The following is a 27,482-nucleotide window of genomic DNA, read 5'->3' as shown; positions in this document are numbered from 1 at the left end:
TAGTTAGGAACAGAAGATTTTCTTCAAGGACCACCAGAGAAAAATGATTATGAGAACTTTCCAATATCTTTGCTTTATACAAAAATAATCCAGTTTGGTTACTTTAAAAAAATTGAATAAACAAGATGTCCTTTTTGATCATATTCGAGACAAACATTGACGAATTTTTGTGCAGTTTAAGATTATTCTTAAAAATCAAATAGTGCCCCAGGTGTCTACACGAAATGTCAAGGTCTAAACGTCATGAGTTTATATAAAATTCGTGAATACAATAAACAAAAACAATTATATGAAAGAATCTAAATAATATAAATACTCATTATTTTACACGTATTCGAGGGATCAAAATAATCAGTTCTACAAATTGCTGTTAAATGAAATATTTAAGCCAATTTTACAAATATTTATACCTGCCTCTGTAATATGTCATATTGACGGACCACATTATTTTTTTTATCGTTAGAGACACTGTTGCAAAGCTCATTTTCCGTTCACTTTAAAAACCTACAAAAATTGCCTAAACTTTTAATCTTAGACTAGACAGCGTGAAAGATCAATACACTTTGGTAAGTGTACAAACGGCGTTTTGACAAACCGGTAAATAATCATGTTTTCGCCCGGGGATATGAATTTGACATTAAACGTCCTTCAGTAACTTTACAATACCCAGCCGTGTCATTTCCGTATATTGTAGATGGAACGTGTGACAAATATACACCAGCAATACCAATACAGGTGAATTTTACCTTTTTAAATGATTCCAAAGAGGGGGTGCATTGCATTTGCGCCAATTTTGAAAAAAAAATCAATCTTTCATTTGCGCCAAAAAAATAAAACTACATTGGCGCCATTTCACAGGTAACATATAACGGAAAAGTTTTAAATATTCATTTTTACATCGTGAATAAGATGATTTTTTAAGTATTCCCCATGGATAACTTATTTTAAAAAGTTCATAATTATTGTTTATTATAAAATTGCGAGTCAGTTAGGTTTAAAATTATATAGTGTTTGAATGTTTGAGGTGTCAAGATGGATGGATCTGAGTAAAATCCGTTAGTTTTCTCAGAGTTTGATTATTTCATATTTTTCATGTTGGGACCGTTTTTAGCCAACTTAACGGAATGGTTTTTAGAAGGCCGTACGGTTGTCTCTGGTGGCTTTCGTCCACCTCATTTGAACTTTACGGATAGTTGTAAATTCATAAGCAATTCTTAATATACCACATCTCCTTGTGTTTACATAGAGGAAATTAGTCTGTAATTTTTATGACCACACATATAGGTTATCCAGTATAAATAAGTACATCTGAGCCGTTGCCTACAAGTCCAGTGTCGGAACAAACTTTTGGTTTTACTCCAGTATATATATAGTCCTTTATTTCTAGTTTTTATGAACTCGTTCAATTATAACATAACTGTGTTTTAAAGTTATTATTCAAAGTCTCTTTTAAATAAAACAACTTTTTATACTATTCAAAATTGAGAATGGAAATGGGGAATGCATGTGTCAAAGTGACATCAACCCGACCACAGAGCAGAAAACAGCCGAAGGCCACCAATTGGTCTTCAACACAGCGAGAAAATCCCGCACCCGGAGGCGTGCTTCAGCTGGCCCCTAAACAGACACCAAGTGATGGATACAATTGTGGCTTATATTGTTTAATTAATTTTTTAGAGCAAAAGATTAATTGATTGTTGGTTGCTTAACATCCAGTGGCAAACATTTCATGCATATTCAGGACGACAAAACTTTTCAGAAAAAGATTATGAAGTACTAGGTATAACAAATGTTAAAATTTTCTCATCATTGACCTTTCAATACAATTTTGTTTATGATATGATCTTTCGTTGTCTTTCTATGGTTATGAAGTCATAAAGTATGTTCTATATATTCTAAGTTAGCATATCTGTACAGTTTGTCATTTTGACTTTTTTTTATTTTGCCATGGCGTTGTCAGTTTGTCTTTGAATAATAAGTTTGAATATCACTTTGGAAATTTAATTCCGCCTTTTTACAAAAATCATGAGATTCAAATTTGATAAGATGAAAGATTATATTAGACTAATACGTATGCACATCTGTACAATTTAATGAGATTATTGATCGGGGGTAGACAATTCCTCTATATAAACCAAGAAAACCAATATGTCTGCTGTTTAATTCACCTACTTCTATTATAGAAAATTGTAAAATGTCCTAACAGAACAAGTATCGATTTGCATATTTGTAAAATTTAATGTCAGTGGTACACACAGTGGCGGATGGGGGGGGGGGGGGGGGGGGATTTTGGACCCCCTATTGTTAATAAGGACATACGGTTGGATCCCCTCCCTTTATCCTTGGTTGGGAACCCCCATTTAAAAAGACTGGATCCGCCACGTGCACTGTACACAGATTTAGTCCGCATTGTTTTCCGGGCAGAATAGACCACCACTGTTACTAATTTTTATAGTTGTAAATATTTACACTAAATTTTGTTAATAAAGATAGGAACAGTTACAATTGTGTGGTCATAGATTTCGTAAATTTGTTTTCTGAATCCATATAGCAAGTGGCATGACATCATAATGGTGAATCGGGGAAATCACAGAAAGCTTATGGAAATGTTAGATTTTTTTTGATATATGACAATAGCGCAAAAAGTATCAAATATGTTTTAATAGAGAAAAAAAAAATGACTGTAGCTGTAATAACTATATTTTTATTTCTTTTTAATTGTGTCGCTCTTTGATGACCATTTATTAAACCTGCATTTTCGTCTTTCATTCTTACGTACGTCTAGAAATTTACAGAACTCAAATTATATATCTGAATAAAAGGAGTTGTTGGTTTTATTTACGTCAATAATATAGCAAACAAACCAAAAACAAAAACAAAAGCCAAGAGACATCCAGAGAGCAAAGTGGATTTTTCGGCTTGCAGTACAAACTCAGTATATTAAGTATAAAGAACAGTTATATTATAACTATACCACGTCAAAAGTTCTCTCGTTCATTTCATTCCATAGTAGAGTGAAATGACTAACTTTCATTTGACCTTTAAAGAGGCAGAATTAGTTGACACAAATGTTATGCCTTTTTGCATGGCTGATTGTATATATTTATGTTGAACATGTTAAATTCAAGGCGATCTTGTAGCGAACGCACAACCCTATACTGTGTTTGGTTTTTCTACGATATCTAGTTAAGAAAAAACTTTATTATCGGAGGGGTGAAACGAGGGAGAAAATAATATGTATTAGATACACATTAAGGGCGTTAGCCCGAATGAGTGCGTATTACTTACACCAAGATAAATTGAATATTGTCAATGCAGAATGACAAATTCAATAATTTAGGACAGGGACTTTCAATACTAACGGATTCCCTGTTAAGGAGGAGATCTTTTAACAATTTGACAATATGCTATTGAAATGCATGATAAATGCAGGGTATCAAATTTATTTATCGACATCTTTGTGTAAAAAAAGATACAATTTTGCTAGATAAATAGAAAACAATAACACATTTCCTTGCATAATCTTATCTAAAATTATTGAAAATTATCATAATTTATGGGTATTGTTTTAACATGATACACCAAAGCCGAATTTTGCATGTTTGCATTACACACTTGCACTGTTTGGATTAACGTATCAATTAGAAGGTAGGTTAGAAAAACACAAAAACAGAATTAAAGGACAAAACGCCATTATATGGTTTTCCGGATAATGTTTTTTTTTTGGCAAATATTAAAAAAAAAATCTTAAACTTTTACATATACATAACATTTTAGGTAAACACCTAGAGTTACATATATACCAGCATACATTTTTGATAGGAAAAAAATGCTATCAAAGATACTTCAGAAATGCCTAGCTCCATGCCTAAGAAATATACATCTTTTTTATTGTTCACATTTATTTAACCTCCATTCAACAATGGGAAGGAACATTTGCCTCAGCTGTGAAATGAATTGATTTAAAACGACTTTTAACATATATACTTCTGACTTGTCAATATCTTAGCATAGAATATGATCAGAATATGGTCTGTGTATAAAACAAGTATACCGCTGTAATAAAAGCACTAGACAATTTATACATGTAAATATATGCTACTTCCAACAGAATTTTGTTTTGTTTTTAGTTTTTAATTATTTTTTTGTCATTATCGTTTATTTTTTAACCACTAAATTTGCGGTTTTGTGATATGTTCGTGCAGTTTTAACAATGTCGTCAATAGTGTTCAGAAAGAAGCTACTAGTATTATAAAATGTGTCAGAACCTTAAATTACACATACATGAACGGAGCTATGATACCATGACAGGTGTACATATGATGTAATTGTGAAATAGCCATTGTAATTGCCAAGTTTTTGATAGTTTAAGGATCATTTTTGATTAGTGGCACGTGCCATCGAATTCAATCTTTATTGACAGAAAATATTAAATAACGAATACATTTATTACTATTATAGGAAGAAAAAGGCGAAGAAGAATTATTTGCTATAGTGCAACTTGAATAAACAAATAAATACATAATTATTTTATATTAAATAAAATTGTTATTAAAATGAAAGAAAGGATTAACGCATTTACAAGGATATATACTAGATGCTGAACTTAAATTAGGTTGTATTGTTTTAACGAAAACTTCTATGAGGATCTGGAGGGGGTCCTTTTTTTAGCTCACCTGACCTGAAAGGTCAAGTGATCTTTTCTCATCACTTTGCGTCCGTCGTCCGTCGTCCTGCGTCCGTCGTCCGTCGTCCGTCGTCCGTAAACTTTTACAAAAATCTTCTCCTCTGAAACTACTGGGCCAAATTTGACCAAACTTGGCCACAATCATCATTGGGGTATCTAGTTTAAAAAATGTGTCCGATGACCCCGCCAACCAACCAAGATGGCCGCCATGGCTAAAAATAGAACAAAGGGGTAAAATGTAGATTTTGGCTTATATCTCTGAAACCAAAGCATTAAGAGCAAATCTGACAGGGGTAAAATTGTTTATCAGGTCAAGATCTATCTGCCCTGAAATTTTCAGATGAATCAGACAACCCATTGTTGGGTTGCTGCCCCTGAATTGGTAATTTTCAGGAAATTTTGCCGTTTTTGGTTATTATCTTGAATATTATTATAGATAGAGATAAACTGTAAACAGCAATAATGTTCAGCAAAGTATGATCTACAAATAAGTCAACTTGACCAAAATGGTCAGTTGACCCCTTAAGGAGTTATTGCCCTTTATAGTCAATTTTTAACCATTTTTCGTAAATTTTTGTAATCTTTTACAAAAATCTTCTCCTCTGAAACTACTAAGACAAATTTAACCAAAATTGTCCACAATCATCATTAGGGTATCTAGTTTAAAAAATGTGTCCGATGACCCTGCCCGCAAACCAAGATGGCCGACATGGCAAAAAAATAATACATAGGGTAAAATGCAGTTTTTGGCTCATATCTCTGAAACAAAAGCATTTAGAGCAAATCTGATGGTATAAAATTGTATCTGCCCTGAAATTTTCAGACCAATCAGGCAACATGTTGTTGGGTTGCTGTCCCTGAATTGGTAATTTTAAGAAAATTTTGCAGCTTTTGGTTATTATCTTGAATATTATTATAGATAGAGATAAACTGTAAACAGCAATAATGTACAGCAAAGTTAGATCTACAAATAAGTCAACATGACCAAAATTGTCAATTGACCCCTTAAGGAGTTATTGCCCTTTATAGTCAATTTTTTACAATTTTCATAAATTTTGTAAATTTTTGTAAATTTTTACAAAATATTTTCCACTGTAACTACTGGGCCAAGTTCATTATAGATAGAGATAATAGTAAGGAGCAAGAATGTTCAGTAAAGTAAGATCTACAAACACATCACCATCACCAAAACACAATTTTGTCATGAATCCATCTGTGTCCATTGTTTAATATGCACATAGACCAAGGTGAGCGACACAGGCTCTTTAGAGCCTCTAGTTCTTTATTCTTTAATTTTTTATGCCGATTTTCTCTATTCTTTAAACTTTTTGTCTATTATTATCAATTCTTTATATTCAAGCACCTTATTATTCTCTATTCTTTATTTTTTTTTATTCATTTTCTCTATTCTTTATATTTATTGCCACTCATTCTCTATTCTGTAACCTCCTCCCCGCCCCCTCCCATCAACATCTTCTTCTTTCCGATGGTATGTTATTTATAGTTTTATTGTCTCGTCACGGTCTAAGTGCAGTTTTCAGAATATTAACTGCACTCGGAGACATGGTTCCCTGATGCGGCCTTGGTGACTACGCATCACTACGAAATAAAAGCAAAAAAAAAAAAAAAGAAGACGGTTGTCCAAATATAAAAAGAATAACACGCACGGGGAATGATTACTAAATGCCACGAAGTAATTATTAAGTTTTAGAGGAAAGTATCGAAAGATAACGAAATTAACGATATAAATTATCTGACATAAAACATATTTGTATTTACGTTTATCGTTCCCGATGAAGTTAAATCCAGAAACGTGCTTCAGACGCATGAAATTTATAAGGTGTTTTCACTCTTTTGATAATGTTATGTTTAAAATTTGCAATTACTTCTTTTCAAAGAATAAGTAGATAAATACATAAATTAACATCAGAAAATAAAAAATAAAATAAAATCATAAACAGTTATAGGCGAATAAGTTATTTCCTCAACAAAACAAAATCACTAATCTCTTAAAAAAAGACCAACAGAAATAAAACGTCAACCAATGATTTTATGTTTAATTATTAAAAATATACGTTTTTCATTCTAGCATTTATATTGTAATTTTTTTATAATTAAAATGTATCATCCACATGAAGGGGCGTAACTCCTAATATCATTCTGACACACTAAACGGATCTTAACCCGATCTGAAAATTTTGAACATTACTTTTTATGTTTGGTCTGAATTCGTCTAAAACCGTCTTAACATATCTTGTTTAACAGCTAGAGCCTTCTGTCTTGTTTATCTTGACATGAATGAACGGACTGAACACGACATATCTGAACAGCGTCTGAAAGTCTTAAAAAGTCTTAACGTTTTTCCCTAGCGGTAAATTCAGTTGATTCAGACTTGATCAGACCAAAATGACCGTTTCAGACTGAAATCTTGCTACTAGTGTAATATAACGCAAACAAATAACTAAAACAGATCACAAAAAAAAAAGTGTCGGCAAAAAGTTCTATAGAGCTTATGTTTGTAATGTTTCATATAACCCTACCTTATATAATATGTTCTATTCTATTTTATTCTAATAACAATATTCTTACGTTTTATTTGTTAATAATGTAATTTATTTTGAAAATATGCTTATAAAGGCATAATGTAGCTATTTTAATAATATTTTTTTTCATGATATAGTATGAAACCGAATGCTGAAATGACCATGTGTATCTTAGTTCTGGTTTTGCTTGTTGTTCACGAAAGTGTCAGCACAACAGAAGGTAAGAACTACATACATGTTAGTGCTGGTAGTTTTATGAAGCATTTAAAAAGTAAAATCACAAAAATACTGAACTCCGAGGAAAATTCAAAATGGAAAGTCCCTAATCAAACACATCAAACGAATTGATAACAAATGTCATATTCCTGACTTGGTACAGGCATTTTGTAATGTACACAATGGTTGATTAAACCTGGTTTTATAACTAGCTAAACGTCTCACTTGTATGAAAGTAGCATCAAATTCCGTTATATTGACAACGATGTGCGTACAAAACAAACACACACAGTTGATAAAAATGTCAAAAAAAGAGGAACAGCAGTCAACATTGTGTTATAATCTTCATCACTACGAAAACAAACAAATATGTAACAAAGAAGCACAAAAAGGCATATAGACAAATCATAATGTATTCAAAAATGAAAGACAAGAATACAAAAATTTACAATACCACAAGAACATAATTACGGGATGTATAAGTACAGAGCCAAGTCATATGTAATAAAGAAAGTTAACACAAAATGGCATATAAACAAAGCACATAAGCAAAAATGAAAGACAAGAATGCACAACTTGTCATAGAACAATAACACAATGACGGGGTGTATAAGTAATAAGAATAACACATTGATGGATAAATAAGTTTAGAGTCACGTCTAAAGGATATCACCAAAAAAAAAAAAAAAAACAGACTAAACAGTAAAAGTAATAATATTTAAGACAAATAAAAGAATAATATAACACGTTATTAAGACGATAAACAACATCTTTTTTTTTTATTAAAGGCACATTACTATAGAAATGTCCTTCTTAAACATTTATATCATACGATATTTTATCTGACATGAAATGTGAAATAAAAACTTTTACATTTTAGTTTGGTTTCCTGTGTTTATAGCATTTTCCGGAAATGGAAAGCCCGTTCTTGAAGCATGGAACAACCAGGCATTGTGTAACGATCTACCAACATCGTTCGTTACTCAGGGCACAAGCCGCCATTTAAGAAATAGAATTATCGATAATTGGGGTACTGCAAATATAAAGACGGTAACTTGTATTTGATAACAGATATAACTAAAGAAACAAAGAAAGAAGTTCCAGCTCTATATCTATAACAAATACCGAACAACAAAGGCACCAATTACATAAAGACGAAGCCCAAGGCTTGAACATGGTGTTTAATATTGTTTGTTTTAATTCTTTTCAATACGAAAGATAAGTTTATAGACATGTAGGTTAACTAAATTATCTGTTGTACAAACAATAACAAAATAACCAACGACATTTTACTATGACGTAGCATTTAATTTTTAATTTTTTTGTGTTTGTTTATTTTAATGTTCACAGGTGAAAATAGAATTTTTCAAGAATAATCATGTTGTTGCATGGATGTCCTTTAATGGCAGACATACAGATAAGATGAACTGGTTTAGTAGAGCAAATCTAGCAGACAGTAGTTTTAATGACTTGGAATCCTGCAGTACATTTAACTTCTTTTCAATAACTGGGTAAATAATTTACTAATAGTTTATTTTAATGACTAACACTTATTTTGTATACAGTAAACATGGTAAGGAAATAGGAGTAAATTGACAATAAAATATTCTTGATACATGCAGGAACAATACATGACCATGTTGACGGTATCAAAAACATGTACTTACACCGACTTGTTGATTCAGAGTCGTTTTAAAGAGAACAGATTAAAACGGCAATAATTATACTTGTAATGATCAAGAGAGTTTTAATGATTGCATGACTATAGGCATACAATAAACGAAAAAATATAACCATTATCCATGCAATCAACTTTGTTGTTAGGTCAGTAGTTATATTTGTATTTTTTGCTAAAAAGTTGTATTATTTCCAATTGGCAAGTGAAATGTTTGGAAACTGCACATAAGAACGTTATTATCGGTTATATAACTAATTACAATTATTCTCCCTTGCTGTGCATTTATTTCTAAATATTAAAACTTTATCACTAACTGTATATCATGCATTCTATGATAATTTTTAATATATTGCTAAAGATACAATTAAGTAATGTAATATTATACTATACATCATACCATATCATATCATATACTATATAATATTTTACAATGTTTTACATTGTGTCAAATTAAATTATCTCTAATGATATTATTGCACTGCTTATTAATATTGATAGCGAAATCAACAATTGATTGGACGAGACTATGCCACATGACGTCGAACAAAACTTTATATTTCCCACTGAGTATCATATTCCCCTCGGAACTTCCGTATACAACATTACGTGCGATTAATATTTAAATAACGTTTTAAATATTTTTAGAGATTGTAAAGTAATTTCGTTTTCAAAATTAATTCAGGTCTAAAAGAAAAAAAGGAATTATAATGAATAGATTATGTTTAGTTTTTATTATCATTCTTCATGTAGTGTTTAGTTACAAAAACAAAAAGAAGCGGATAAGATAAAGAATAATGTTCAGGAAGGAAAAAAGTATAGGTAGTGGAATAAAACATTCATTTTCAATTGGCTTATTGAGATATGAAGATGTTTTCACCCTCGAAAAGATATAGTTCCATCGGGCGATGCTTTCATGAAATATGAATGTTCTTGGGTGAACACATCTTCATATCTCCCTCAGGCACTGGAAATAATTTATATTATCATATACAGGTAAACATTAATTTTAAATGTGATCAAGTTGATATCTGATTATTTCTTCAGAAATTCACGGCGCAAGTTTTTTGTAAATAAAAGTTATCATGGATGTCCAGGAGATGATGGATGGTTTGTTGTTATTGATCAAACTCCTTCTTGTCCATGGGAAAAGAAAGGAACCATTCCACTTTTCCTGTACACCAAAAACTTCACACCTAGAAACTGGACCAATGGTAAGCTTGCATTTAAAGTTCGAACTACTTAAGTTTGTTGAGCTTATCATTATTAAACATTAAAACACCCTTAGCTCATATGTCCCTTTTTCAATACTACTATTCCTCACTGCTGAATGTCAGATTACAATTCGAGTTGAGAATACTTGGAACAACTCTTCAATCGGACTGTATGGGCGTGTTCAAAGGCTAATAAAACTCCTATCCCTATCCACTATTCCATTTTTTCAATTGTCATTCCAAACTTCCCGTCATTCATTTTTTTTTTCGTACTAAAAATGCACTATTTGCCATTTGACGTAAAGCGAGTTACACACAATCAATCGATCACAAAATGGTTGACTGACACGATTTGTCCGTGTCTCAACCAACTAGCGACATGTTTCAGTAGTATCAAATATTAGGATACAAGAAAAGTCTTTTTTGAATTTTATCAACCGTGTCTTCTTTCTGATTGTACCAATGTTGACTTGAGTGTGAATGCATATAGTGACAGAGAGTTGAAAGATGTCAAAGGAACATTCAAACTCATAAGTCGAAAATGCATTTACAAAACAATGGCAAAATAGATAAAAAGACTAAAATATAAAAACTATACAAAACACATCATAGTGAACCAAAGACTGAGCCATAAGAACCCTACCAAAAACCGGGAGTGATCTCATGTGCTCTGGAAGGGAGAGGAGATCCTGCTTCACTTCACTTGTCGTGTTGTTAATGTAAAAACAAACCCTGTGATAAGTCTAATTAGGTAAGTCAATATGTGATTATTAGTCTTTCTAATAAATTTTTAACACTAAAACCACAGTAAATTACTGTTTTTACTGACGAGGAATTTTTCAACAGGCTAGATTTATTCTTTCGGCTTGGGAGTTCAACCAAAGCTTAACTGTATAAACAAAAATGATAAGCCGACCATACAGTATGAAGGTTTTCTTATTATTGAAGCCCGTACGGTTGCACGTGATTGCTTACATTCACTTCTTTGAAGTTTGGTCGATAGTTTTCTTATTGCCAATCATACAACATCTCCTTATTTTCAAGTTCTTCACTCTACAAGATACACTCGATAATGATATGTACAATGAATAGTCACTAAAATGCACCACGAAACCTCTTTGCAAATCATTAATATTTTTCATCAGCAATGACAACCACCATTCAAAAAAATGTACAGATGACTATTCTTCCCACCCAGCATTTAAAGCTGTGAATTAGAAGTCAATGCTAAATCTCTCAAAATATCAGAGAAAATACAATGTTAATCATTTTCTCCTTGCAAAACTATACAAATGCGTCATTTTAACACTATTCAGATGTTTCATTAATGTGTTTTAGATTGATTGAAAGAATTTGTATAACTTAGTTTAATTAAAAAAATGGCCCTTTAAGATACATCATCTGTAAATAAAAACACAAAGTCGTTCATAAATTTTGTAAAAGAAGACTCTAAAAACAGTCAAACAGAAAGATCTTCTTTTGAAAAGAAGCTATATTTATCCCTGAAACTTCACTTGCCGTTTCAAAGATTACACCTTTTCACTGTTTAATTAAAGCATGACAGTAATATTTTTATCCACGTAGAAGTGTAAAAAATGTGTGAGGTTATTCCGAGGTTTTTAGCAAATTTACTCCTGGTTCTGAGCACCTCATACATAAGCGTCATATTTAGGAATACATTTTGTTCTTTTTATTTGTAGATATGGCTGTTCCAGCAGATACCATGATTATATCTGTTCTTTGTATTGTATAAAGTGCAAAAAGAGACAGAGAAGAAGGATCAGGAAAATCTATTGACATAATATGTAGCAATATTTTAATTGTAACTTGATATTCAGGTGGTACCAAACATCTTGGTTAAATTGATTTGGCTCGTTTCATTTTCGTTAAATAACAAACTATTAACTTTGGCCCTTTGACAGAAATATAAAAATGTAAAACACATGTTATCGAGAAAAAATAAATATTATTGGATATACAGCAGTTTGACTATCACTAATGTTTAGCTGCTTGATATTGTCTTTACAAAAGAACGGGATTAAAACTTTCAGATTTTTGCTTAGTTATCTCCCTTGTGTAATATGTATGAAGCATTCTTATACATAAACTTGAAATTCAGTATAATAGTTTAAATATCTTTGCGAACTCTGTAGTTTGCACTTTTGAATGTATACATGGGCATATCAAACTAAGAGTTTCGAGTGCTGAAGTTGAAATCATCCCCATCGCGATGTGTTTGACCGTTGTAGAATATCCCTTTCACAGATTGTAGTGGATATGTTCCTAATGTCGTAACAACAAGCCCGTCCCTTTTCACAAATGTTACTCACCGAATTAGACTTATTACAAGGTTTTTACTAACATTGCTGTTCTCTTTAAATAAAATATCCTTGCATCTTCCTTTAGTAATGTCTTCATTCTTTAATAATGACCCCAGTGATTCATGTTCTATGTTTTTGTTGTATGCACTTTTATTTCTCTTAATTTTGTGGAGCAACCGTGTCTACTAGTAGATTATAACTTTTGTTGAAATCACCTGCATATTTCGTATTCTATTCGAAGATGGTGTGATTATGACGTCACGAAGTATCGATATCAAAGGCAAAATGATGGTCTACTTGAAGTCTTTTTAAGAGAGTTTGTCAACACGACAACATGTGTATGGATGGAATAACACACTAACTATTGATTTTAGTTACTACACATAATTGATGTTTGATAATACATGTTTTGTGTCTTTGTTTCTTGTGATACTAAATTACAAATTAATCTTTTTTGTTTTGAGAAAATGTACCTATTTCACCATTGTTATGCCAGTGTATGTGCTTAGTGCATGTTTAGAAATTTAAATGTAGGATACCACTAATAGCTAAGAACAAGAGAGTGATTTGAATTGCATTGATTTTTTTTATTTTTCAGCCCAGATCTGGCCAGTATTCATAATGCTAACGAGATTATATTTTCTTATTCATTTACATCTAAATTGAAGAGCTCTTGTCCCTGGCTTAGAGTGTTTATTCAGTGCATGCCCCCAAAAAAAAATTCAATTATCATGATAGTAATTAAATAAAACGTTTTTCGATTGTTTTTTTTGGGAAAATAAAAAACATGAAAATTACAGCAGATTTCTCTTTCAGAAAGTTATACATGTGTCGGATTGCATTTTTCAAAAACATCACAGAAAAGAAGGCAATTTTAATTCTAATATAATTGTGGTAACTCAAACATACCGAGGGCGGGATGGGGCGAGTTCGTCGACGATAAATGGACCTTGGTTGATTGATCGATTTATATTAGATACATATATACTTTGATATGCTGTAACATTTAAAGTTGTAATTAGGTAATATGTAGATTAAATAATTTCAGGGGCATTGAAACCGCAAAAAAAAATGTCGGATATCAATTTGACAAATACTGTTATTCAAATTATAACATTTGCGACTAATTATTTGTTAAATTGATGTGTCTATATCTCTTTCTGAGTAAAAGCATATGAAGCCAATGTCAAAATAAAAAAGACTACCTTGGTCTCGTTTTCGTTTTTTTTGTTGTTCCTGGACTATAAATATGAGGGCTCTAGATATCTATCAATTAATGATTACAAGATATAGAAACATATCGATTACATCATAGAAATTAGGAGAAATAACTTTCGTATGGAATATCAGGATTACTCTGGTCATATTTGTATTCGAAATCCTAAAGATGTTATAAGCATTTTGCCAAAAAAAACGTATTTGTCAGTATCGTTTACGGTTGCGAAGGAGTAGCGATGACAAGAACAACTGAGATATCTCTGATGATAAGTCTACGGTTAGCTTGAAAGATGTAAAAAGCATACGAACTGGTCGATCTGTCTTTAAAAGAGAGACAAAAGATACCAGAGGGACAAACAAACTCATAAAACCAAAAAAAAAAAAAAAAAAATACTGACAACGAACACTGTTTCCTCACTAGTAATCATATCTTATATCTTTCTTTTCATATTGGATATGCATTGATGATTCAAATAATAAACTGGAAAAATAACAAATACATTCAGTTTTCTCTTTACGGAAAAACATTCTAACGATAGTATTGTCTTTTGTGATATCAAATAACAAATGTCTACACCTTGACAAAGTCGGCTTCTATAGGTCCTATTTTGGTTGATACTACTACGGGTGAAATGTTAATCAGCGAAAGGTCATTATCTCAATAGTCAGTGATTCGTAATTGACATTGTTTAAATCATACCCATTTTAGAAGTCTCCATTGATAAGTCGAGGTTTAGGTTTCAATTCTTTCACTTGACCTTTGATAAAGATTTATCTGCAAGTCTATTTTGTCCATACAGCTATGCACAGTTTAAGATTATTAAACATGCTTGGATTTGAAATGTTTGAAGTTGATAAATGTGATACATTGTCAAATGACAAATTTATGTCGGTATTATTGCATGGTTTCATAAGAAAACAGTCAAATGAACAAACAAACAAACCGACTGATATATTGTAAGATGCAGGCCTAGACATTTAGTTTATTCACATTCGAAAGTCATCAATAGAAATCAAACTGACATTACCATGGAAAGAAACCAAAAATTAATAAAAAGACAATCAACTGCACATATGGTAAAAAGCTCCTTCTCAATCATTGTTTTAATAAATATAATACTTCATTTTGATTAAAAACATCAATCCTTATTAACTTACAGTTGTATTATATTCCTTCTGGCATTTACATATTGAACGGTGGACATGAGTCGAATGATTCGAAATGAACAGATTTGCCTTGAGATACATGTAGGCGATTTCTAATTTCTCAAACAGATAACGGAAACATTCATTTTTAAAAGAACATCGACGTTTCACCGGTCAATAAACTAAAAAACGTACGATATTATACATGTTATACTGAACATCCCATTTTATCCCGTTTAACCGTACATTTGAAGAGGGAACATGATGACACAAAATGACAAGGTTAGTATCACTGCAATGTATTTGATGTTGGCGGTTCATTTTCACATCTAAATGTAATTTTTATGGAAAGATTTCATTAAATTTACCAAAAAAATGCTTATCAAATAAGTTGTTTTAATAAATGTTAATTATATTTAAAACGTCTATCACATCAATTGTCAGATTTAAATTTGACATTTAATTTCCAAGAACTGAATATTGATCACAAATGATTAAAAAACACTTGATATAAATCAACTATGCTCGAACAGCTGATTTGGACAGATCATTATAATTTATATCCATCAAAACAGATACATCACTGTTTTCAGACATATAACACTTCCTTGGTCATCAAATATCAGTCCCTATGAACTTACATTGGTACTTGTATACCTTTCTTCGAAAAAAAAACAGGTTCACCCTAAGAAACACGTGGGTTGACTTTCTGATTTGTCAACATATCACGGAAGCATATATTCGAATAAGACATCGATGTTTAATAGTTAAACCGTAGGATTCAGGAGAAGGTCAACACACTAAAAAACATATGATATCATAGTGAACATTTCATTTTTCATAAATCTGAAGAGAGTTCATGATGGCACAAAATTATAAGGTTAGTTTTAATGTATTGATTTTGTTGGCTGTTCATTTTCATGACAGAACTTCGATTACAATTGCAAAAGTGTATCACCACTATGTCTTATTGCAGTACTGTAAGCTTGTGAAGAATTTCCCTTTTTCAATAGTCTAAATTATGAATGATCAACAAACGGTACTTAAAGTTTAGACCATATTTGGACGAAGACTTATTTTAGATGCCTTTGTGATGAGGAGCTATTGCTGTGATAAAAGTACCAACATTTCAAAATATTCCATCCTGTAAATTAATGTAGCATGCAATTGAGGGTTCTGCTCTTTCACTAACTCATTTAAAATCAGAGGAATTTCGTATATATTTATTCCTGTTTATGGCGTTCTAGTATTATATTCACTGCAAGAATGGAGTTCATGATTATATTGCAATGAAAGTATCAAAGTTTCTTCAACAATTTATAAAAAAATTCCGATACATTGGTATCCTAACAATAGTGAGAAATATATTTCTCAACATAATGTATTACTTTATTTTTTTTCATTTCTGTGGTTACATTTTTACTTCGAAGTGTGTAAAGTTTTATAGATATTCTAAATGTTTAAACAAAAACAAAAAAGATGCAAAAATAACTTTTAAAAAGCCTGCTCCCTGGTGGTAGAAGTCCTTTTGCTTTTTTATAACATTTTTCAAATCTTTAAATAAAGTTTTATTTTGCCGTAACGCACACGGCTATGATAAAAACAAAAGGTTTTTGTATTGTTTGAAGTGATCAGAAGAAAATTTGTTTTACATTTTGAGGGAAATTTCAATACACAAAATGTAGTAGCACTTTCCAAAAATGTGCTTGCTTTAAACGCATTTTCTTCTGAAGGCAAGAAAATCATGATTTTTGTTTACTTTGAAATAATACCAAATTGATTTGTAATCGTTTAACTTGATCATTTGATGACTTTTGATTGCAGAAAATGGTCAGATAATTATGTTGCTACCAATTAATTAATAATGTTTAAATTCCAGAAACACATCTTTCAGTGCACATTGAATTCTTTTTAAACAGCCAAACATATAATTGGGGCTGGTATAGCTATACGGTATGGGTTTGTCTCATGGTTGATGTCGTACGGTTGCTTATAATTGCTTACATCCATTTCAATTAATCTTGGTGGATATTTGTCTCATTAGCAATCATACCATATCTTAAATGATCATGTAACCAAATACTTAATTTGCTGAGCAGTATTATGTTGAATGCATTTTAATTCATTGCGTCAATAAATTGCTTTAAAAACTTAAATATCACATACTTTTATGTTCTCTTTTTCAGCTTATATTTATAGTACTGATCGTGGATTTCCTTCCACTATGTGTAAGCTTAGTATTTCAAAATGCTGAAGAAGAACGGCCAAATTTGTTAGTAATTGAAGACGATGCCTGAGGTAAATGCGTTACTAATAAACAGATGTCTTTGAAAATGTATAATTCCTATCAATGTCAGTATTGGTGACTTCAACATACTCATATATTATAAATATTGTACATTTAACATGCTAAAGAAGTAGTATTTCCGCGCCTCTTAATACTCTTAACTAATTATCACTGTTCTGTCGAAAGAAATATAACAAAAACAACAAAACAACAAAAGAACTGCCCGTCTTGCTTTGATAGAGTACAAAAAAACAAAAACAAATGCGGAACCATGTAAACTCTGTATTGCAATTATACATTTTTATAACATATTGATATTTCTATATCATGTATATTGCAATTTACTTTTGTTGCACACTTGTTTTTTTTTTTAATTCGGACAACTTTAAAATAAAACAGTAAACCATAAGCAAAATAAAATATACAAAAAGTTTTAAACACTTGTTCATAGTTTCATATTCGGAGCGCCATTAAAAATGATTTTTTATTTGTTTCATGAATTCAAATTTCAAGTGCAATGTGTTTATCAAATACTTGTAATATCGACAACACGTAAAAAAATGAAAACCACACATAATAATGTCAATACAAAAATTCCAACTGAACACAACACTTTTGGTCGTTGTAATATTACCAGTAAATGCATTGATGTTTTAAACATACCAGTTCTTTGAAAAATATTTTAAACGTGACTGCTGAGCTGATCACAATAGAACATAATAATATTCTAAAGATCACACGTACATGTATGATGCATATAGATTTGAATGTGAAATCTGACACTTGACGATATACATTTATCATCCGTGATACCGGTAACGCCATTCAAGATGACTTAACACAACCAATCTTATGTTTGAACTATTTTCATCTGGTGTTGAAAGAACACTATACTAAGTAGTTATCAATTATAATCATTGGTTATTTGTATTACATTTACTCATCTTTTATTTCAAAATCCATTGCAGAAACTTTTATAGGAAACTTTTTTGGAAACGGCTTTGGATCTATTTTTTCCCTACTTTTTTTCCAATCTTTGATTACGGTACCTATGATGGCTATGATGGGAATGATGATTCCCAGTACAACAACTAGTGTCAGTCAGGTAACTTTGACTCCAACAATGCAAGCCTTATCAACAACGCAAACCTCATCAACAACAAATAGTGAGTATTATTGACAAAATCATTTAGCTTATGTTAAGATATAACAAATGTCGGTATTCCCCTCTTGTTACCTTAATATCGCAACGGCCTCGATCTATATGTAGTATGAAGTAGTCCTTCAGTGATGTATGCACCTGTCTGTGATTCATATAGCAACAATTTTCTAGTGCGTCTATCAGAAACATTGAATAACTAAGCTATAGATGTCATAATTACATTGTCAATCTATAATGTTACCAATACATTTGGATGTGTATATCCACCTTTATTTGAAGCAAGCTTTATCGTGTCTAGACAAAAAGCACTTTTGTGTTGATATGTCTTTAATTTGTTATGCTTTATGTTGTTTACAGTTGTATACTGTGGTTATGTTTTATGTTTTTCCCCTGTTATACTGCCATGTCATTATGAGTTGGGTTTCAACTTATAAGTTGGAATATTCCTAATGATTGGTTGTTGGTTGCTTAACGTCCAGTGGCAAATATTCCATGCATGTTAAGGACGAACGATACCTTTTGAAAATTTTGCCTCTCTTTTACAATGGCCTACATGTAAATTATTGTTTTAAAACATTCACTTTTTATTTTTTTTAGTACATTCCAATGGAAGGTAGTGATAAACTGAAAATAAACTCTACTTAATAAACCGAGTTCTTTTTCTTTTTTTTTATGAAAAGTATATGTTTGCATGTGTGTTTGTGTGTGGGTGAGGGATGGGGATGGGGGTAGGTGATCGGTTTGGAGGGGACATTTAAGACAGAATATGCATTTTGAACAACTTATTACACAGGCAAGACACATTTAATAAAACATCGGTCAATAAATGTTTGGTTATTTGTGTCGTTGATTACGGTCTCATTTACGTTAACACTCCATCCCAGAGTTCTTATATTCATATTTCATCATTTTGTTTTAATAGAAACATAACATGATACATATCGATAATATTACATGTGCACGAACTATTTGTGGACAGAACGTTAATTCGATATTTGCTTACTTTTCCGGAGCACCTGAGATTACCCCGGTTTTTGGTGTTGCACAGTCTTTAATATTATTTATTGTGTTTTGTAGACTGTTGCTTGTTTTTTGCAATTTGTTGTATAAATTAGCTCTTTTTCTCTCTGATGACATGTCTTTGGCAGTTTATTTTCAATTCATGATACCTCCGCCTCTTTTGTAATGCTTTTGCATTTAGAATTATTCAAAACATTGTGTTGAACGTGGTAACTTTATCTTCATTTATGTTTTTCCATTGTTTTAATTCTTTGAACTCCAATGTTGTCATATTTATAGCACCATGTATTCAAACAAATTGCCCTAATGGTTATGTGTTGCTTACTGACCAAAATGCTAGCCCTAATTGTTACCTGTATAGTGGAAATACTGAAAAATCATGGTATAACGCTTGGGTGAGTAATGTTTAAAATAGAAACAATTTAAACTCTTTATTTCGTAACATATTGATATCATATAATTTCAAATAAGTCCATTATTACTTTGTTTTGTAGAAAGAACTTTTCGAAAATTATCCTATGACAATTTTTCTTTTTGCAACGAGACAGAGTACACTGACATCGCGTCTCCTCTTATGCATACGTTACCCCTTATGCAAAGCCATACTTAGTCAAAATGGCACAAGTATGAATCTGACACAATGGTTGACATAACAGATTCAAAGAATATTCTGGTATTTGAATATTTAAAACTATAAGCTAAAGATCTAAATATACCGTAGCGGTAAACAAATACATTGTTGTACGTAATGGTGACCATAACTAAAGTCAACAGAAGTAAACCGCTGTTCAATAGTCATAAACCGATTAACCGAAAACAAATCAAGGGTCACAAAACGAAACCGAGGTTATAAAACGCATGTAGTGGCGATTTAAGTAGCTTATTCCTTGAAACAATTTATGTAACGAATCTAATAAAATCAGAGTAGTATGAACATACACGAGAACAACCAATTAATTCTGATGAGTATCCTCCTTAAGAATGACCAAGTGGTATGCTACTGCTAAGATAGGGAATATTGATTATTGGGGTGTTAAAATCATCACGTTTATGAAAGATTCTAGTTTTAAATCGTTGAAGAAGGCTTCATATCCGAACAAAAAATAGATATGCAGTAGACCTTCTAGTCTCGACAGCTTTTTTTTTATCTCAAGTTCACTGAGATAAGTGATAAGATAAGATTTGGGTTATTGAGTAACAAGACAGCATGAACATAACGAAAGTTGAATTAAGAACATTGAAGTTTAGTTTTATGTTAACTGAATTGTCTGGGTAATAATAGTAACCAATAACTAAAAAACAATTATTTTTTTCATCGTATAAGCAGAGGTTCAAGTTGAACATATTGTAGATTATAAAGCTTAAGACAAAATAAAAGTCAAATGGTTTTCTTATATGATACAAAAACAAATTAAAACAGACATACATTCATATTAATATATCATGCTACTTATAAAAATAGGTAGTTGAAATAATGATTCACATTAGAGATGTCTTCTTTTTGCAACATTAGAGGACATGTGCCATGACTCCTGGAGCTTTCCTGTGGAACCCAAACAGTGAGGCGGAAGCCAATTCCGTACAGACTAAACTTATGCTTGGTAAGTTAAGAGTGAAATATCAATGATAATTCTTTATCGATGAAAATATACAGTTGATTGCAGACCAAGCATTACATATAGAAGCACGAAAAAAATCACGCGGCATTTACTCGCGTGCACTTCATGTAAACACCGCGTTAACTCTGCGTTTACTCCAAAATTGTAGTAAACATCAAACGTAAATGGGCGTTTCTTTCCACGTTTACCTCAGCGTTAAGGCGAAAGGAGTGCCTTCTAATTTTGTTAATAGTAAACGGGCTTTTTTCCGAGATAACATGAAACAGGTGCGTCTTCTATATTTTTATAAAGTTAAAAGATATAAGAATATGTGGTTTGTGTGCCATCATTTTCAACTGCATGGTGGCTTACAATAAATACTGGCCCAATGTTAGGACAATGACAGGATCAAAATGAAAATGCCAATAACTTTTTCTTATCACAGGATTTATCTCAGATTTGATGTGTTTAAGCTTTTGATTTTACCATTTTAATAGAGAGTTTCCGCTTTGAATTTTCCTCGGAGACCAGTGTTTTTGTGATTTTACTTTTGACATTGAAAAAAAGGAATTATGTAGATGATTCTTTTGATAAAAAGTACTTCCTTAAATGTCTGCATGAATGAACAGGTTTATCAAAATCGTCATTTTACATGGTATATATATAACATGTATAATGTTGATCAACTATATCATTTATAAATTCAGTGGACAATGAATTACGGCAAATATTTTGAAATTAGTGGATTGTCTGAAAACAATGTTTCAAAGATCATATTATGTCGTCTGTTGTATTTCAAGTCTTGTAACATAGCCTACTAGTTAAATTTACAATAATGAGTATTGTTGCAATTGTTAACATATAAAACTTTCTTTTTTCTTGAAATTTTTTAGTTTTTAGTTTTATTTCTAAAAATATTTTTTTAAAGATACTAATCATTTACATTATATAAATAAGCAAGAAAAGGGTATATTTTATTCCACAAATAGTTAACTAGAATAGAAATGGTGTTGTCGGTATTTGTTCGATTCAAAATCCTTTTTTCTACAGAAGTTTTAATTTACATTGATATAAACTACCTTCTGAAGTTACTAACCTTAACATGCTTAATATCATTCTTTTAGAAAACGAGAAATGCTGTGGGTTGGTGGCAAAAAAGACATTAATGGAAAGTTTGTATTTAAAATTGGCAATACTGGATTTGTATTGGATCAGGTACCATTTGGAGGTAACTTAAAATTTAAGATAATTACAATGAATATATATTTATATTACTATGAGCTCTTCTAAATCAACTTGCTGCTATTTTTGTCTTTTATGGTATTCATAACAATTTATATTGGGAACACCATACCACACAGGTGTGGGAAATGTACTGATATGTGTTGGTAATAACATTCAGAAATTATTGCGAGGTTTTTCTTTAATGTGAATTTTGCGACTGGGTAACCATCGCAATAATTAGAACTCGCCGATTTGACACACACAATAGTATGCAGTGTTTCTTTTAATAGTAATAATTCAAATCTTAGTCTTTGCTGTAATTTCTCTATATACTGTAATAGGGTAAAAGCGATTATACTATAGCTACTCCTCTTTACAGCTTCTGAAGAAAAATGAAATACTGATGAAATTTGTACTTAAACGTGTTTTATAACTTTCCACATGTGGAGCAGGATCTTCTTACACTGCCGGTGCACCTGATGTCAACCCTTTTTTTGTGGGGTTTGTGTTGCTAATTCTTTAGTTGTTAATGTTGTGTTTTGCAAAAAAATGTTTGTCTGTTTTCCTTTTTCGCCATGGCGTTGTAAGTTATTTTCTACTTACGAATTTGATTGTCAATCTGTATCTTTGTAACATGGAAGTAATTAGGACCCCCTCTAAATCAACTTATGGGACCAAAAGCCGCACCGTTATTCATACATAGATCATAACAATACAGAATATTTGCAATACCAATACAAATATCCGATAGCAGGATTTTGAAATACGTGACAACTTTTTCATAAAAGTAGAAAATTTATAACGAGGCCTTTGGATTATACTATCAATATAGGCAATATTTTTTTCTATAGCATCCTATTTCACTACATAAGGGTCTTCAACGGTCTGTCGACAATGTCTTCTAATCATACAACTCTTATACTTTTCTCTCATATGAAAAAGGGAGAAGATTCAAAGAGGGCTTTCAAACAGACAACAAACATACAAAGACAAACACCATAAACTTGTTAAGGACAAACATCACTAACATAATTAGCAGTTAAAATCATATAAAAACTATTCATTAATAACTTAATCCCTGATATGAATCGGGAAGATCTGAGGAACGCTGATGGGCAACAAGTTACTGCTTTACATGTGGTACCTACAGGGTCGCAAAAGAAATTAAACATCTGGTCATAATCTGTTTCTGTTATGTCACTTTTTTTAAGACGATGCATTTATTTCTAGTAATGAATCATAGTCATATATACACTCATGATAGATACCAGGATTAAATTTTATATTTACGCCAGACGCGCGTTTCGTTTGTAACGTTCATTTTGATTGGATAACGTGGTTTTCTGTCAGATATATTAGAATGGAGATAACAATATTGTATTTTAAGCTCAGACGGCATCAATTGGTGATTTGATGGTAGCAAATACCCGTTAACTGGCTACCGCGTCACCAGTTAACTTGATTTGCGATCGATCATCAAATCATCAATTGATGCCGTCGAAGCTTAAAATACAATACAGTTATCTCCTAAATGATAAACTTCGACTTACTGTATATGACGTACAGGGCCAAAAGTTCAAACAAATATGATGATCATTTCGAAACTAGGGTACTTCATACATCTCTTAGTTCCATATATTGTATTTGAAGTCTATAGATATAGAAAGATGTGGTATGAATGCCAATGAGACAACTCTCCATCCAAGTAACAATTTATAAAAGTATACCATTATAAGTCAAGGTACGGCCTTTAACACGGAGCCTTGGCTCACACCGAACAGCAAGCTATAAAGGGCCCCAACAATTACTTATGTAAAACCATGCAAACGGGAAAAATAACGGTCTAATCTATATAAAAACGAGAAACACTTATGAAACACATAAACAGACGACAACCACTGAAACTCAGATTCCTGACTTAGGACTTATACCTTTATCAAATACCCCCGTCAGAAGTTGTGGTTTTCACAAAATTTAGGCAAACGAGGTATGAATCTTTGGTGTTGATAGATGTTAAATAATTATAAGTTAAATATATGGTCATGAAAATGAGCTATCAGCTAGCAGAAGCACGATATTTAAATTTTCAATCGTTCATGCCTTAGGTGAAAAAAATCGTAATGTCTTGCTAAAACGATATGTTTAATTTTTGTTATATAGATGATATTACTGTACTGTTAAGTTCAGTCTAATGACACATAAACAAGAAAACACGTTTTTCAGCTTCGTTTTTGTGTCTGTTTGTTTGTTTTAATTTTCTGATTATCCATATTTTATTTTATTTTATTCACAGTTGACATGTTTTTCATGTTACAACAGTTGCAACGAATACTTTTTTTTGCAGTAAATGCGGCAACAAATGCAGGACTACAGACTTTTATTAATACTGATGGTGAATGTTTAGTCCTTTTCATGTTACAACAGTTGCAACTAATACACTTTTTTGCAGTAAATACGGCAACAAATGCAGGACTACAGACTTTTATTAATACTGATAGTGAATGTTTAGGAATGAGTCCTATCTTTGTTGGGTCTCTGGTTTGGTACTGGAGACCAAGAACTTGTTCCGTTACTGCGTCATTCGTTTGCGAATATCCAAGAGTGAGTTTGACTCATATTTTTATTATAGGACTTAAACATTCTCTTTTCTCGTTGGCAAAAACATGTCTTCTTTAATAAAAGATTATACTCACCGCGGAAAACATCATGATAGGTTATTATCAGATTTAGAACATCTAACGTGTAACAAAAATAAAATTCCCTAGGTAAGGTCAATAATGTAGGCTCATGACGTCATGCACAATTTTGATTTTTGTCTCATTTTTGTCGATGTCAATTTTAAGACATTCTCTTATATATTTTTAACTTTTGAAACGCAGATAATATATAAAATAGAAAAAGTGTAGTTACATATCTTGAGCAAATACTAGAAATTGGAGCGTATTATAAACTAAAACAATTGTTATCCTCGGTGAATGCCATATATCTGGAGTTTATAAAAATCGCTGTATCGATCCAATCAAAAGTAACTTATCAAAATGAATATTTTTTTCATATCATAAAGTTATATATTCTTGTTTTTAATGTTCTGAGAAAATATTATCCAAGGTTCAGAAAGTCGTACAACATTTTGGGGTTCTATTACAGAGTTTTCTTATTGATATGACTCGTGTGACGATTTATACATGTACAAATACGTCATTATCAAATACTGAGGAATACGCTTCAGTGGATGCATGTTTGAATTTCAAAATACTGTGGATTCACTTACTTTTTGTGGGTTCCAATTTTCTTGGATAAAGGAACACTTTTCGTGAATATCTGAATTCGTGGTTTGGCCAGGTCCGCAAAAAAACCAAGAGAACATGTGCTTTTCATTGAACCTTTAACTACGTGGTTCATCTGTACCAACGAAAGTTACGAAAATAGGTATGGATGGGTACATTGTTTTTTTGTAGAATTGATGACAACTTGGAATTATCGTGCATATTTGATTTCGTAGTTTTGACATATTCTGTTTGCGTTTTTATGGATATTTTCGTAATCCGTTGAACATTTAAATTCATGGTTTCCCTGTGCCAGTAAAATCTACGAAAATTGGTATCCAATGCATAATAATGAATCCACAATCCGTAAGATTAAATAAAATGCATATTCTAATTAATAACTAGATGAAATTACACGAATACGTACATGTATATTAGAAAAATACTTTGAAAGTTGCCAAACATTTAACATTATCGACGATACTATTAATTTCAAAAGTAGTTTATCCTTATAACATATGTAAACAATAATTGATTTAATAGATAATTGGAATCATCCATTTTCCTTGTATATCACCTTCTCATGTATTTGAATATGTCTCATTGATATAGTCTTTTCGTTCATTTTATGTAGAAATTATGTGTTTTTTTCGAACATTTTTTTTATTCAAATAATTGTAATTCTTTCCTGATTATCAAAATATGTGGTGGCTCTTTAAAATGTCATTGGATGACAATACTCTTTTAAACTATGTAGATACTTGACTGTAACTAAGGACAAACCGAAATGATAACATCTTCTATTTATCAAATTTAAACATTTTGACAAATGGAAAGTCCTTAATTAAAAGTCTAAATCAAAAGATAAAACATATCAAACGAATGAAGACAAATGTTATATTCCTGATTTAGAACAAGCATGTAGAAAATGGTTGATTAAACCTAGTGTTATTGCTAGCTAAACGTTTCACTTGTATGAAAGTCGTATTTCAGCGTCTGGTGCATAAATTCGGTGCCGAGACTTATACCGCGACATTTTAAAATTGTAAAAAAACCTTTTGTGGAATATTCGGTGAAGAATTTTTTTTGTTTTATTTAATTTTATTAATTGTTTGTAGAATATATGGACTAACAATTAATATGTTGTGTATTTTCAGAAGATTTGTCCTTAGATATAATGTACCCTGCCACCGAAGCGCTTCACAAAAAGACGATTGTTTGGTTCATTAAAATCTTTAAACTGACTTATCTATTTCAGTCTGTTTCTGTAATTAATAACTGATATTCTATAAGTCTCCCTCAAACTAACGTTACGTCTGTAAAGCTTTCAACGAAATATACATCAGATCCGATGCATATAAACTGAATATAAACATATTAAAATGTATATATTATACATTGTTTTTAATTTGCATTTTATCTTCATATGTGCATCTGTGTAGATGTAAAATAACTTAAGATACATACTAGCTGTGTATATAAATCTTTACAGATATACAGTCTGATGTATAGTTTATATGCATTTCGATCAAAGAACATTTTTGTACTGTTTTTCAGATAGTATAAATAAGAAGATGTGGTATGAGTGTCAATGAGACAACTCTCAATCCAATACAAAATTTGTAAAAGTTAACCGTTATAGGTCAAAGTTAAGTTTATATGCAATGTAATACATCTCAATAAAGATTGCTTGTACTTGAGCAGTTTTGAAATGGATATTTTATTGGTGTCTCTTGGTTTCTATCCTCTCGAATGTTTTTTTCTCATTTGAGTCTAGTTACGTTTTTAATAATATTAGCAGGTCTTTCTATTTGTCCATGATATAGAACAGGATGTTTTTTGGCTTTTGAATCTGTGTAATCTTAACCGAATGCTTTTCTTTTTATTGTAACCTCTCAGAATACC

The 27,482-nt window shown here is 31.3% G+C and overlaps 1 protein-coding gene and 3 long non-coding RNA genes across 7 annotated transcripts in view; all 4 read left to right on the top strand.

Moving 5' to 3' along the window:
- Positions 1-12,740, top strand: part of LOC127716016 (uncharacterized) — a 42,423-nt gene extending 29,683 nt beyond the window's left edge. For all 4 annotated transcript variants that reach the window (XM_052222136.1, XM_052222134.1, XM_052222133.1 and 1 more), the window contains exons 2-6: positions 7,368-7,450; positions 8,327-8,496; positions 8,797-8,957; positions 10,169-10,335; positions 12,036-12,740. In XM_052222136.1, coding sequence (XP_052078096.1) covers positions 7,369-7,450; positions 8,327-8,496; positions 8,797-8,957; positions 10,169-10,335; positions 12,036-12,088 — 633 coding nt within the window. In that variant the 5' untranslated portion in view covers position 7,368 and the 3' untranslated portion in view covers positions 12,089-12,740. The remainder of the gene's footprint in view (positions 1-7,367; positions 7,451-8,326; positions 8,497-8,796; positions 8,958-10,168; positions 10,336-12,035) is intronic.
- A 3,852-nt stretch (positions 12,741-16,592) lies between these two features.
- On the top strand, positions 16,593-19,852 carry LOC127716051 (uncharacterized). Its single transcript, XR_007988731.1, has 3 exons — positions 16,593-17,318; positions 18,276-18,473; positions 19,769-19,852. It is a non-coding gene; the product is annotated as an uncharacterized LOC127716051 (long non-coding RNA).
- A 1,141-nt stretch (positions 19,853-20,993) lies between these two features.
- LOC127716044 (uncharacterized) lies at positions 20,994-24,734 on the top strand. The gene is made up of 3 exons (XR_007988725.1): positions 20,994-21,090; positions 22,212-22,315; positions 24,656-24,734. It is a non-coding gene; the product is annotated as an uncharacterized LOC127716044 (long non-coding RNA).
- Positions 24,735-25,661: 927 nt separating this feature from the next.
- On the top strand, positions 25,662-26,821 carry LOC127716060 (uncharacterized). Its single transcript, XR_007988741.1, has 2 exons — positions 25,662-25,740; positions 26,735-26,821. It is a non-coding gene; the product is annotated as an uncharacterized LOC127716060 (long non-coding RNA).
- Positions 26,822-27,482: the final 661 nt, after the last annotated feature.

Source organism: Mytilus californianus, unplaced genomic scaffold (assembly GCF_021869535.1).
Source record: "Mytilus californianus isolate M0D057914Y unplaced genomic scaffold, xbMytCali1.0.p SCAF_9, whole genome shotgun sequence".
In the NCBI taxonomy this organism is placed as follows: domain Eukaryota; kingdom Metazoa; phylum Mollusca; class Bivalvia; order Mytilida; family Mytilidae; genus Mytilus; species Mytilus californianus.
This window is presented reverse-complemented; position numbering and strand designations above follow the sequence as displayed.